A 14,240-nucleotide genomic window follows, 5' to 3' on the forward strand; every position below is an offset into this window, starting at 1 on the left:
GATGGTCTACTTTTTGCATTGCCTCAGATTCTGCTGGTCTTAAGGGTGCTGCTCCAAATGTGAGAGAATGATTTACAGCTGATTCACATTGCTCGAGATTTGGCAAAGATAATGGGTATCTTTTATGTAATTCATTGTGCACTTCTTTGAGTCCCAGATGAGGTTTTTACTTTTTATTTATTTTATTTCAAAACCAAAACTAGTGCAATACAAAATAAAAGCACACTTCTCAATAAAGCATTGATCAAGGACTAGACATAGGTGCACACATATGTTCAGCAGTTACTAATATATCCAACCTATCTTACAATTATGCATTGTACTCATTTTTCACATATTATCATTGTGCTTTCTGCTTTGCGGTATCCAGCCTTTCACTCTGCATGATGCCTCCCCAGGTCTACTCACCAACCCATCTTCCTTTATCTCACCCGGGGACCCATACTTTCTTGTGATTCATAGTGCAGCCGTCAATTCATGCAAAAACGTCTCTGCTAACATACACCAGTCTATATAGAGACACTATTTCAAAACTACCCTATAGCCTTGTAATAGCCTGAGAAGCAACCATCAACCACATATCACAATTTAATTTTCTTAACTTATCCGGATTGCGGTCATCCCTCCATATTTCAAATACTATACGCTTTGTTCCACCAATTTGCATAGTTTGAAGCAAAGAGGTTAGACATCTACCAATTCCATCCCAAAATTCCCTCAGTCTGGTGCTTAGTCATATAGTGTGGAGGAAATCTCCGATTTACTTACATCCTTTGAGGCAGAGAACCAGGTGTATCATTCTGATCTTCGTACACCCTACGCTGTACACCTTAGCTGTATTGATTTAAAACTTGGCCTTGTAGACATGTCCTCTATGTACTGCATGGCCTCCTCCTCATCAGTGACCTTTACCTCCTCTAAATCCATCACTCAGCTTAGTACCAATCTGTTTTTATGCATTAAGGTTTTATTGATCAGGGAAAACACCTACTCAGGAATAGCTTTGGACAGCATCCTATGTTCAGGCGGTGTACCATCCTTAATATGGACATTGACAGAGACATGGACACACAGGGCATGACTTACCTGCAGATATCGGAATACCTCCATGGATGCCGAACTATATTGTGTATAAAGTAGTTCAAAGGATTGCAGTCCTCCCCAGGCCCAAATATTTCCCAGGGTGGAGATTCCTACAATGTCTCTACTCCTGAATCCAGGTAATCACCCAATTCCTTCAATACACTGCTCGACCACAGGGGGTGGGAGTGTGGGGAGAGGCAGATTTTGCTCCCAGCCCAGACTCTTTGTGGTTAATTGCCATGCCCTAATCATTGTGGTTATGTAGGCCAAAACACACTATTCAGCACTGCGGGGTATCGAAAGGCTCCCACAATGTGCCTATCCACCCCAAGAAATGTCTCCTGCTGTGATGAAAAAGCCTACTTACATACTATTTCAAGGTGTAATGTTCAGTAATACTTGTGTAAAATCAGGGAGAGCATTTATGCTACTGTGAACCCCAGAGATCAATGTTTTCAAAGCAATCCTTGAAAGCCACTATTCCACAGTTTCTATTCTGCAACTTTCATCCTACAGAAAAAGGCCTCCAATACCCAAAATGGCATAAGAAATGAAGACAGCATTATTACTTTATACAATGCAGCCCTACCCATAAGTGAAAGAGTTGATGCCCACCAGTGCCGCATATCCTTTTGGAAACTCATCTAATTGTGAACAACAGTCAAGACAAGCACTGATTACAGAGTCATACGTTACTGGGGCAACTCCATTAATCGTAACCTGGGGCGTAGAATAACCACAGTATTAATTAGAAATCTCTTCTTCTCTGGTCTGTATGTAACATGCACTTACCTGCCTGTTGATATGCTCTTCAATAAAAGTGATGCTCTCTCGAATATCCAAACCTTCAAGCACAGCTTGAGGGAGAAAAAAGGAGAATGTTAGTCATAATAATAACTCTAGTATTCTTAGGGTAAAATTCATACAATTATATAGAGATAGTGCAATGCACAAATGTATATGTATGACCTTTTGGGAATACAGACACATTCCTATTAGTATGCTTAAAAAGCTGTGCCAGCTGCAAATAACTAGGCATCGTACAGGGAATGTCTACAACATATGCTAGTTCCCCAGTGCAGCCATACACAGCGTATACCTGCAGTGTGTAAGTGAAGCATGCAGTGGAAATGCGCAATTTGCTTCTTTTTCTCCCCATGGGAAAATATTTTTGCCAGGAGAAACCTCACCACCAAAACCCCCATAAAGTTTGTGGTGTTCCATTCCCATTACAGCTGACTTCAAACCACTTTACCGCCAAGTGCCGCAAGGCTGGGCACTATCCTCCATACTTCTTTAATGTGCATACCAGATCCCTTCAAACTAATATTTGATCTCATGGCTCTTATATGTGTTCATATGAATTATGCTATTTGAGATGTCATCAATGATGTTTTCAATGGTGTCATGAGTGATGATATATGTAAGATCATAAGTAGTGCATGGTGGAGGCACAAGTTCTAGTTAGATCAGTAAACTAGACCTCGAAATTTCAGTGTTTTTTTTAGTTTAAAATGTTTTGTTTTAACCGGTATTTTGATGTAACTATAACGTCACTTTATCCTTTTTTCTGTGAATTTCTGAGGTTTTTGTTAATGTACAGTAGGATAATATTACCATACCCAACTATAACATAACTTACCCTTTGTTTTACCAGTGAACTTGTAGGATTTTTTTTCTAACGTAAAGGAATATCTCATTACCATATCCAACACCACATGGGTGACCCCCCTCACCGCCCACACCATACGGCCATGCATAGCGCATACTCCCAAACTCCTGTGGGACACGCACCCCACATTTTTGTAACTCATTATCCTGGTCCCACAAGAGTAATTCAGGAGAGGCTTTACACATTTAAACCGTTACGTTGTCACTGAAAGTTTTACCTAACTATAATGTTACTTTAACTTTTGTTTTTTCTCAGTGAATTTCTAGTTTTTCTATTTTATTACCATGCACGGAGTGAGGTTGTCCCCAGGGCCAGTGAGCTACCCTTGCAAACAGCCAACCTCACTCCGTGCACAGCCTTCACCCATGTACAGCTTAGGGGTGGTGCAGCACCCACCCACCCCAAATCTACTTCAGGATCCATCCTTGGAAGGCTTTTTTTAAAAAAGGGCCCCCTCCTTCAGCCCCTTCAGTCCCCAGGAACCCCATCCCAGGGCCGTTTTTCTTTTTTTTTTTTAAATTAAGGAGAAGTGCGCACAGCTCCCATTCTTGAGCAAACAGTGCCCATGGAACCTCATCCCAGGTGGCCAAAATATATTTGTAAAGGGGAAGTGCAGCGTGGGCCCCCTCCCCAACCAATAGTGGCCCCAGGGACCTGCTCCTCTGAGACCAAAGGAAAATGCTACTTACCCAGTATGCATCTGTTCTTGGCATATAGAGCTGTAGAGTCATACGCTTTAGCCTAGATCGCCATCTGGTGTTGGGTCCGGATGTTTGCACTTTGTTTTACTTCGAAGAAGTCTTGTAGTCACGAGAAAGGTGACTCTTCCTTTCGGTGATAGTGCGCATGAGGCATCGACTCCATCCCCAGATGTTTTGCCACAAAGGGTGATGATGAAGTTAGTAAAGTAACAAAAGAGATGTCCATGTAGATTGTATCTAAGTAAGATAACACTGCAACAGGTAAAGGTACCCGGGGAGGCGGGTGGGCACATATGACTCTACAGCTCTATATACCAAGAACAGATGCATACTTGGTAAGTAGCATTTTCCGTTCGAGGCATATGAGTTGTAGATCATATGCTTTAGCATAGACTATAAAGCAGTTATTTTTAAGCGGGGGCTGACCTGTAGCTGTTGCAGTGGTTTCAAATAGTGTTTGTAAAACTGCCTGGCCCACACTAGCCTGTTGTTTTGCTAACACATCCACACAATAGTGTTTTGTGAATGTGTGTGGTGTAGACCATGTTGCAGCTTTGCAGATGTTATCTATGGGTATTTTCCCTAAGAAGGCCATAGAAGCGCCTAATTTACGTGTAGTAGGCACCCTAGGGGTAACTGTTTGTGTGCGTTTATCTTTGAGGTAGCATATTTTAATGCACTCAACTATCCACCTTACAATGCCTGATTTTGAAATAGGATTGCCTTTATGTAGTGGAGCAAAAGCCACAAAGAGTTGTTTAGTTTTTCTAAAGGGCTTTGTTCTTTCTATGTATTAAAGCAGTGCTCTTTTGACATTTAATGTGTGAAGGGCACGTTCTGCCACTGAATCTGGTTGAGGAAAAAAGACAGGCAACTCAACAGATTGGTTGATATGAAAGGCAGAAATGACTTTAGGTAAGAATTTGGGGTTAGTCCTAAGGACCACTTTGCTTTGGTGTATTTGCAAAAATGGTTCCTCTATGGTTAATGCCTAAAGCTCACCCACTCTCCTTAGAGAAGTGATGGCTATAAGGAACTTGTGCAACAGTTCGAATGGTGGACCCCTGAGGCTTGTAAGGACTACGTTATGGTTCCACACCTGAGAAGGTGGAAGTCTGGGAGGAATAAGTCTTTTGAGTCCTTCCATAAAAGCCTTACTAGCTGGCACTCTAAAAAGAGACAGGTGCTGTCTATTTTGCAGATATGAAGCTATTGCAGCGAGATGAAGCATATGGATGTGTACGCTAAATTAGAACGTTGCAGGTGCAAAAAATAACAAATGATGTTTTGTATTGAAGCAACTAGTGGATTATTGTGGTTGTTGTTACAATAAACCGCAAATCTCTTCCACCTTGTGGTAGGACGTCTAGCTACTTTGATAACGTTCATACAGTCTGGCAGACGGTTAAGGTAGCCAAACTCTAGGATTTCAGGTGCCAAATCGCAAGATTGAGCTGATTGGCATCTGGATGTCTTATATCTCCATTGTTCTGAGGTAGGAACTTGGAGGAGAGGTGTAGTTTTTGGTGGGGAACTACTGATAGTTCCAACAGGGTGGTGAACCAGTGTTGTCAGGCCCATGTTGGAGCAACTAGGATAAGTGTCAGGGAGTGTTGGTTGAGTTTCCGAACCACTACTGAATGAGTGGAAGAGGCGGAAAAGCATAAGCAAATATCCCTGACCAATTCATCCATAGTGCCTTGCCTTTGGACAATGGGTTTGGATGTCTGGACGCGAAGTTTGGGCATTTTGCGTTTTGGTGGGTGGCAAACAGGTCTATGTCTGGGAAGCCCCACATTTGGAAGAATGGTAAGAGAACTTGGGAGTGAAGTTCCCATTCGTGTATCTGCTGTCGTTGACGACTGAGCAGATCCGCAACTTGGTTGTGTATTCCTCGAAGATGTTCTGCAAGGAGATATATGTTTTGAGGTATGGCCCATCTCCAGATGCTCTGTGCTAACTGTAGGGAGTGCGTTCCCCCCTGTTTTTGTATGTAGTACATAGCTGTCATGTTGTCCGTGCGGACCAAGATAGCTTTGCCTACTAGATGAAATTGAAAGGCTTTCAATGCTAGAAAATTACTAGCAGTTCCAAGTGGTTTATGTGAAGTTGTTTTTGCTGTAGAGTCCACATGCCCTGAATGATATGTTTTCCCATATGTGCTCCCCAACCAGTAAGGGATGCGTCTGCTGTTATCACTATCTGTGTAACCGGATCGAGAAATGGCTGTCCCTTGGAAAGATTTTTTAGGTTCCACCACTGCAGAGAGCGATGAGTACAGCCATCTATCAACACCAGATCTGATAACTGACCTTGAGCCTGGTTCCACTGATGTGCTAAGCATTCCTGTAGGGGACGCATTTGAAGTCTTGCGTATGGAACGATCAAAATGCAAGAAGCCATCATTCCGATTAGTTGCAGGAACACTCTGGCTGGTAGTGAGTGTTGAGGCTGAAATAGTGAAACTAGAGCTTGGACGTTGCGAATCCTGACTGGGTTGTGGTAAGTTAAAGCTTTGCAAATGTTTATTGTGGCACCCAGATACGCTTGCATGTTGGATGGTTGGAGGTGAGACTTGGCGAGGTTTACTGTGAACCCCAATTTGTGAAGCAGTTGGACTGTCTTTAGAGTGTGATGTATGCAGCTTTGTTGTGATCTGGCATTTATTAGCCAGTCGTCTAGGTAGAGGAAGACATGAATGAGTTGTCTTCTTAGATGACAACTGCGAGGCCCTTGGCGAAGACTCTGGGTGCTGTAGTTACTCCTAATGGAAGGACTTTGAATTGATAATGTTGTCCGTCCACTATAAACCTGAGATATTTTCTGTGAGCAGGATGAATGGGAATATGGAAATAGGCATCCTTTAGGTCTAGAGTGGATAGGATGTAGCCTTGCTGAAGTAGTAGGAGCACCTGCTGGAGTGTGATCATGTGGAAGTGGTCCGACTGTATGTGGAGGTTCAGCTGTCAGAGGTCTAATATAAGCCTAAGAGAGCCGTCCTTTTTGGGAATTAAGAAATACAGGGAGTACACTACCGTCCCTTGATGTATTAACAAAACATGTTCTATAGCGTGCTTTTGTAACATGGATAGAACCTCTTGCTTTAAGAGAGTGAGATGTTCCGGTGACATTGTATGTGCTCTAGGAGGAATGTTTGGTGGTGTTTTTGTAAGCTCGAGGCAGTAACCATGATGGATAATTTGTAGTACCCATCGGTCTGAGGTGATTGAGTTCCAGACAAAGAGGAATTGGGAGAGATGTGCGACGACAGGAGTGGGATGATCAGGGGGTAGTGCAGGGAAGTCATTGTTTGTTTGAGGGGGAAGAGCGTGTGGAATTACCTCTTCCTCGTCCTCTATTATGGTTCCCTCTATAATTTCCTCTAGAATATCCTCTGTGTGAGGGGGATTGATTGTTGCCCTTGTAAGAGGAGGTGGCCTGGTCAGTGGAGACAGCTTTTGAACCACCCCTGTAAAAGGAGCGGCGAAAGGAACCTTTACTGGCCGGTAATTGTAAAGACCCCATTGAGTTTGCGACCTCTGTGTCTTTTTTCATCTTTTCCAGCATGGTGTCAACAGCTGGGGCAAAAAGATGCTCTTAGTCAAGTGGCTGGTTGAAGATGGAGGTTATTACCTCTGGCTTAAAACCAGAGATCCTGAGCTAAGCGTGCCTGCGTAGTAATTCACTTATGTTGATAGAACAAGATGCTGGGTCTGCTGCGTCCAGTGCACATTTTATGGAGGTGTTAGTAATGAGCTTACCCTCTTGTATAAGGTTGTTAGCTTTAGATTTGTATTGGTCAGGCAGGTGTTGGATTCGTTTTTCCAGCTCATCATAGTGAGCTCTGTTATAACGGGCTAGCAGTGCTTGGGCATTAGCAATGCGCCAGTTATTTGCAGCCTGTGAAGCTATCCATTTGCCTGAGGCATCAATAAGCTTAGATTCTTTGTCAGAAGGTGGGGTGTCTCCTGTGGCCTGGGAGTTAGCTCTCTTGCGTGCGTTGGATACTACAAGAGAGTCTAAAGGTAGTTGTAGTTTAATATAAATAGGATCTGTAGGAGCTGATTTGTATTATTTATCTATCCTAGGAGTGATAATCCTAGCCCTCACGGTATCCTTAAAGACCTCGTCCGTATGTTTAAGCATACCTTTTAACATTGACAATGTATGAGTTGTTCTTTGGGAGGAGGAAAGTGTTTCAAAAAGAAAGTCCTCCTCTAAGGGTTCGTTGTGAAGTTCTACCCCATGGTAATTAGCGGCCCTGTTAAGGAGTTCAAGGTAACCAATGTTGTCATCAGGTGGGGAAGGTCTAGAAGGGTACAAATCAGGGTCATTGTCTGTATTTGGGTCTGTGTGGTAATCATCCCAAGCATCAGGGTCCTCCTCCTCATCCCCGATCCCTTCATCCTGTGGGTCAGGTGTAATGGGCCTAGTAGGTGAATGTATAGGTGTAATGAGGAGGTTAGGATTAGGAGGAGGAGAAGGAGGTGGAATGTAAGGAGGAGAGGGGTTAGTGACCATATTCTTCTTTTTAGGAGGGTCATGGTAGTCTTCTGGCAAGTCAGCTTTCCGGTTTTTTTCCAAATAGTTGCTTGAATATGTCCTGTTTTAGGATTTATGACCAATTTCTTCTGTTTTGGGTCGAAAATTGGGTCATTAGATGGAAGTTCCTTGGGGGAAGTGTCTTCATCTTTCCTTGGAGACTTTGGCACCAAAGATTTTGGCTCCAAGCACTTGGGTGCTGGTATTTTCGGCTCTGTGTGTTTGGGTTTATCAGAGTCCTTCGTTTTGGAGGATTTCGGGTCCGAGTCTTGGGTTTTGGAAGTTTTCGGTTCTGAATTTTTGATTTTGGAGGATTTAGGCACTGAGTCCTTGTTTTTGGATGGTTTCGGCTTGGAGTGGTTCGGCTCCGAGTCTTTCGGCGTAGCAGGTGAAACCTTCGGTACCGAAGCTAGGTCGCTTTTATGTTTCGAAGCCGAATGTGTCGGTTCAATGTCGGAGCAGGGCTAGCCCGAGCCCAAAAGGCTTTTCTTTTTGTTTCGGCACCGGTCCGGAAGGCGGGGCATCGGAAACATGTTGTCGGTGCCGACCTGAACCCGAAGGTGAAGGAGGGACTGGAACCTTTGTCTTTTGTGGATTGGGTACAAGGGGATTTGTACTCACGGTACGCTGTCCCGCAAAGATGTCTTCCTCTTCCTCCATGTCTGAGCCGGCTTCGGAGACGGAGACCTGCTCATCTTCCTGTGGCTCTGAAGTTGCAGGTTGGAGGATGGAAACTTCTCCGAAAAGGTCCAGAATGGAGTCGCTGTGGTACTGCATTTTGTGGCGCTGAGCCCGACGAAAACAAAGTGTCTTTTTCGATCGGAAGGATAGACATGCGTCGCAGCTTCTTTCATCGTGTTCCGGGGACAAGCAGAGGTTGCAAACTTCATGCAAGTCGGTGCGTGGAAATTTAGCACGACACCCGGGATATAGTTTAAATGGAGTCCGTTCCATCGACAGCTAACGTGGTCGATACGGGTAGGTTCAACGGTCTGCCTCAAGGATTCCAATGGAAAGTTTTCCGAAGTCAGCCGATGCATGTCGAATGAGAGATCGCGATCGATAACAATACCGTAGAGGGTAGTGGATTGCGCATCGAAGGAGACCGAAAACTGTACCGAACCGGAGCGCAGCAATACACATCTGAACCCGATGGCAGAAAAAAACAATCTGGGGATGGAGTTGATGCCCATGCGCACTATCACCGAAAGGAGGAGTCATCTATCTCGTGACTACAAGACTTCTTCGAACAAAAACAAAGTGCAAACATTTGGACCCAACACAAGATGGCGATCTATGCTAAAGCATACGATCTACTGCTCATATGCCTCGAACACATGTATATTAAGGTGGAGAAGGGCGCATGCCCCCCCCCCCCTCTCGAGCCAACAGTGGCACCGGGACCCATTCCTCAGCACCAAAACATATATGTGAATGGGGGGAACGCTGTCTCACTCCCTGAACCTTAATAGTCCCCAAGGACCTCCATCCCCGGAGGCCAAAATCCTTAGAAAGAGGGGGGAGGGGCACACGGCCCTGTTCTACAAGCCTTAATTGGCCCCAGGGACCCCATGCCCCTGGGCCGCACTTAACTTAAAGAGGAGATGGTGGAACGGTCCCCTCCCTGAGCCTATTTTGGCGTAAGGGAACACATCCCGAGGCATTTTTTAGGTCGGTATCCTGGTGCCCACCCAGGGCACCCACTAAACAGCAAGTTGGGGGCTGCGGGGGAACTTCAGGGTCCTCGTCAGCTACCTACATGCTGCAGGAGCCTGTATTGCTCCCGTCCTGATGGAGCATTGTTTGTGCTTGGGGCTCGTCCTCGATATTTGCGGCTAAACCAAAAGAAAAACACGTTTTTGACCCCAGGCCTAGGTAATCAGGGTATTCCTATCCTGCCCCCGTAAGTCTGTTTTTTACTCTTTTTTTGTTTTAGGACTCGGGACATTTTGATACGGTGGCAGCCAATCAAATTGCACCATGAGATCTTTCAGCCCGCAGATTCTTGACACCCTGAAATATACAAAGATTTTGAGTCTTAATTGCTCAAAAAACAATGAATGTTTTTACACTAAATCACAAAAATCACTGTTTTGGGACTAATATCTTGTTTTCTGCCAAATTAGGTGGAAATCTGCTCAGTTGTTTGGGCTGCAACTGTGTCTAAAAATCCTATGGAAACATTAATGGTGGAAACACGTTTTGAGACCCCACCCTCCTTTTTGCTCAGCCCCCGCTTCAGCATCACCCCAAAAGTTTCCAGGAAGAAGCTGAGGTGGAAGAGCTTTTTTGGGGAAGAATTTTGTGAAGATTTGTCAAACAGTGCCAAAGTTATAAGCAAACCAAAAAATGCTTTTCCTATGAAAACACAATCCTAACTCTATCTATCTATCTATCTATCTATCTATCTATCTATCTATCTATCTATCTATCTATCTATCTATCTATCTATCTATCTATCTATCTATCTATCTACCTGTCTATCTATCTATCTATCTATTTATAGATAGATAACTAGATATATGGTAAATGTTACTTACCCTGTAAGCATATCTGTTTGTTACATATAGTGTTGTACATTCACATGCTTAGCATAACTCCGCCATCTGGTGTTGGGTGTGCTCGGAAGTGTGCAAGTTGTTTTTCTTCGAAGAATTGTTTCAAGTCACAAGGTAGAGAGACTCCTCCTCTTGCTTGTACTGCGCATGATCATCAACTCCAATGTTAGTTTGTTTTCCATTTGACGGGTGAGGATGGGGTGAAAGGATAGTGTAGATATGTAGATGAGCATGTAATAATGTGATGTATAATGTATATCAATGCAAGAACCATAAGTCACCGGGCAGGAAGGTGGGCACATGTGAATCTACAGTACTACATGTCACAAACAGGGTTAGTAACATTCATCGTTGGATGGCATGTGTGGCTGTAGATACACATGCTTAGCATAGACTAAATGGCAGTTCCTCTTTTAAGAGGTGACTAACTTGTGGCAGGTGCATTTGTTTGAAATAATGTACGTAGTACTGCTTGACCAACATTTGCTTGTTGTCATGCCATAACACCTACACATGAATGTTTTGTAAATGTATGTGGTATAGTCCATGTAGAAGCTATTGGAATATTCCCTAGAAATGCCAGTGAAGCCCCTGTTTTGTGTGTAGAGTGGACTTTTGGTGGGATAGGAAGATGTCTTTTGGCTTTAGCATAGCAGGTTTGGATACATTTTACTATCCAACGTGCAATAGCCCATTTGGAAATTGCTTTACCTTTATGTGGTTTGGAGAATGCCACAAATAATTGTTAAGTTTTCTGGAAGGATTGTGTTCTATCTATATACTACATTAATGCTCTTTTAACATCTAATGTATGTAATGCTCTTTCTGACATTGAATCTGGTTGAGGGGAAAATACAGGCAATTCAATGGATTGATCCATGTGAAATTGTGATACTACTTTAGGTAGAAATTTATGATTAGTTCTTAAAACGACTTTGTCTTTATGTACTTGGAAAAATGGTTCCTCTAAAGTTAGTGCTTGAATTTCTCTTACTCTTCTGAGTGAAGTAATCGCAATGGGAAATTCAAGTTTCCACGATAAAAACTGTAGTGGACATTTATGCAATTGTTAAAATGATGGACCCATTAACCTTGTTAACACAATATTAAGAATCCACACTGGTGTAGGTGGAGTGAGTTTTAGGTGGAATAACTCTTTTAAGGCCTTGTAGAAAAGCTTTAATTTCAAGAATTCTGAATATAGACGTTTGTTATCTATTTTGAAGATATGCGGCTAAGGCTGTAAGATGTATTTTTATAGAAGTAAAAGCTAACCGTGCAACTTGTAAATGAAGCAGGAAGCATAGAATGTTTTGTGGTGATGCATTTAGTGGATCAATATTTTTTGCGGGACAATAACGAATGATACGTTTCCACTTTGCTGCATAGCATGCCCGTGTTGTGGGTCTTCTTGCGTCTCTTAAGAAATCCATACATTCTTGTGGCAGATTTAAATATAAAAATTCTAAGATATATATTATATATAATATATATATATATATATATATATATATAATCTCAGACACTGTTGGGATTGGAAGCAAGCTGTTGTGTGTAAAACCATACAGCTCCCTAAACAACTGGATGGCAATGGTTTCTCTGAACTAAAGAGGTATTAAGACAGATCTATGGCAGATGCGACTCTTGATTTGGACGATGCAATGCGTGAAAATCTGGGATGTGCTGCGACGATTCCAGCTGCGTCCCCTTGATGCGTTGGTTCTTACACCGCAGGGCCTGCGCCAGAGTCTGTACAGTGATCTCGGGCGTCGGTGCTCAGGACCTGTCCACGACAGACACTTCAGCCATGGGCTGGCACTGCATCGATTCTTCGGCTGCGGCAATTCGTCAGAATTTCTTCTCGACCCGCTGCGATGCGTCGGAACCAGGTGATACATCGATTTTCAAAGTTCTTTAATCTTCTGCAGTTCGCAGCCCCAGAAACAACCTCCACAGGCCCAGAACACTGGCAGGCACCTCTTGGCAGGTCAGAACTCCCAGCAAAGGCGTTCAGGGGACACTAGGGGTGAAGTCGTTGTGTCCCCGAGACTTCAGAACAGGAGGCAAGCTCTACTTCAAGGCCTGGGAGAGCTTCCTCAAGAAGGGGACACAGCACACAGAAATGTCCTTGTCCTTTCCTTGGCAGAAACAGCCACTGCACACAGAAAAGGGGGAGTACTTAGACTCAGTTTCTCCAGCTCTTCTCCTTGGCAAAGGTTCCTCTTGAATTCCAGAAGTATGGGGTCTGGGCCCCACTTTTTATAGTACAAAATCCTTTGTTCTATGGTGGCAGAGAAGCTCTTTGCCCAGCCCAAACCAGTTCTGTCCTCTCTGGTACAGCTTCCTGGCAGGGGGGTGGAGTCAGCATTGTCCAAAGCAGACCAGACCCATTCAGGTGTGAAATGAATCTCCTCCCCCTACTCTAAATGAAGCCCTGGTCTATTCAGCCCAGCCCTGACTCCCCCTGGAAAGGCAGGACACACCTCAACCCCCCCACCCCCAAGTGGCTGCCTGAACAGATGAACATCCCCAGCCCCTGTCACTCCCTAACCAGACAGTGAATACACAAACCTAGCAGAGGCACACTGGATGGCTAAGCAAGAAAACACCTACTTTCTAAAAGTTATATTTTCAAACACACAATATAAAAATCATCTTTACTAAAAGATGCATTTTTGTATTCTGAGTTCAAGCATACCAAACTCCACTTTCCTATCTTGTTCTTATGGGCGGTTATAATTATAAGATGTTATAAGTAAACTCCCCATTCTAACCTAAGGGATAGATAGCCTTTCAATAGTGAAAAACAAAATTGGTAGTATTTCACTATCCGGACATGCCACCCACATCAGGGCATGTCCTACCTTTCACATACAATGCACGCTGCCCACAGGAGTACCTTGGGCCTACCTTAGGGGTGACTCACAGGTAAGAAAATAGAAGGTTAGGGCCTGGAAAGTGGGTACACTTGCCAAGTCGACCTGGCAGTACTAGACTGTACACAGACACTGCAATGGCAGGCCTGAGAACTGTTTGTAAGGCTGCTTGTGTGGGTGGCACAATCAGTGCTGCAGGCCCACTAGCAGTATTTGATTTCCAGGGACTTAGCAGTAAATCAAATAAGCCAATTGTGGACTCACTAATCCATAAACATAATTTACAGGGAGACCATATGCACTTTAGTACTGATCAGCAGTGGTAAAGTGCCCAGAGTCACAAAACCAAAAAAAAACAGGGTCCAAAACAGGAGGCCAAAAAGCAAAAAGTCTGGGGATAAACCCGATGGGAAAGCCAGCTCTAACACGTTCCTTACATTAACTCACCACAGTTTTCTCATGTATACGTTCATGATAATCTCTCATTGTGACCCTGTGTAGATGTATGTTTCACACTGTTTGCGTAGCGGAACGCAATATCAAGCACCTGCTCAGCATTTATTTATGGCCTAAGACTCTCAATTACTTATTTCAAATGCGGTTTGTTTTTATTGCCTTTGTACTGGGTATTGTATAAGAATATACAAAGCATGTTTTATGTATTATGATAGTTAGCTTTTTGTTCATATATTCCTAATACCTGTATTGTTTCAGCTGAGGTCTAGCGGTTTCCTTTTGGGACAGTTATAGGTAAGAATTCCCATGAGTTTCTTGTCACATTACATCAAGAACCATGGAGACACTTTCT

General features: G+C 43.6%; 1 protein-coding gene across 2 annotated transcripts in view; it reads right to left on the minus strand.

The window, feature by feature from the left end:
- VPS33B (VPS33B late endosome and lysosome associated) overlaps window positions 1–14,240 on the minus strand; it is a 613,489-nt gene that overhangs the window by 234,423 nt on the left and 364,826 nt on the right. For both annotated transcript variants that reach the window (XR_014978823.1, XM_085644389.1), the window contains exon 16: window positions 1,876–1,940. Coding sequence is in view for 1 of the 2 variants with exons in the window: in XM_085644389.1 (XP_085500515.1) it covers window positions 1,876–1,940 (65 nt within the window). In the remaining variant the exon portion in view is untranslated. The remainder of the gene's footprint in view (window positions 1–1,875; window positions 1,941–14,240) is intronic.

Source organism: Triturus cristatus, chromosome 3_1, assembly GCF_964204655.1.
Source record: "Triturus cristatus chromosome 3_1, aTriCri1.1, whole genome shotgun sequence".
NCBI lineage: Eukaryota > Metazoa > Chordata > Amphibia > Caudata > Salamandridae > Triturus > Triturus cristatus.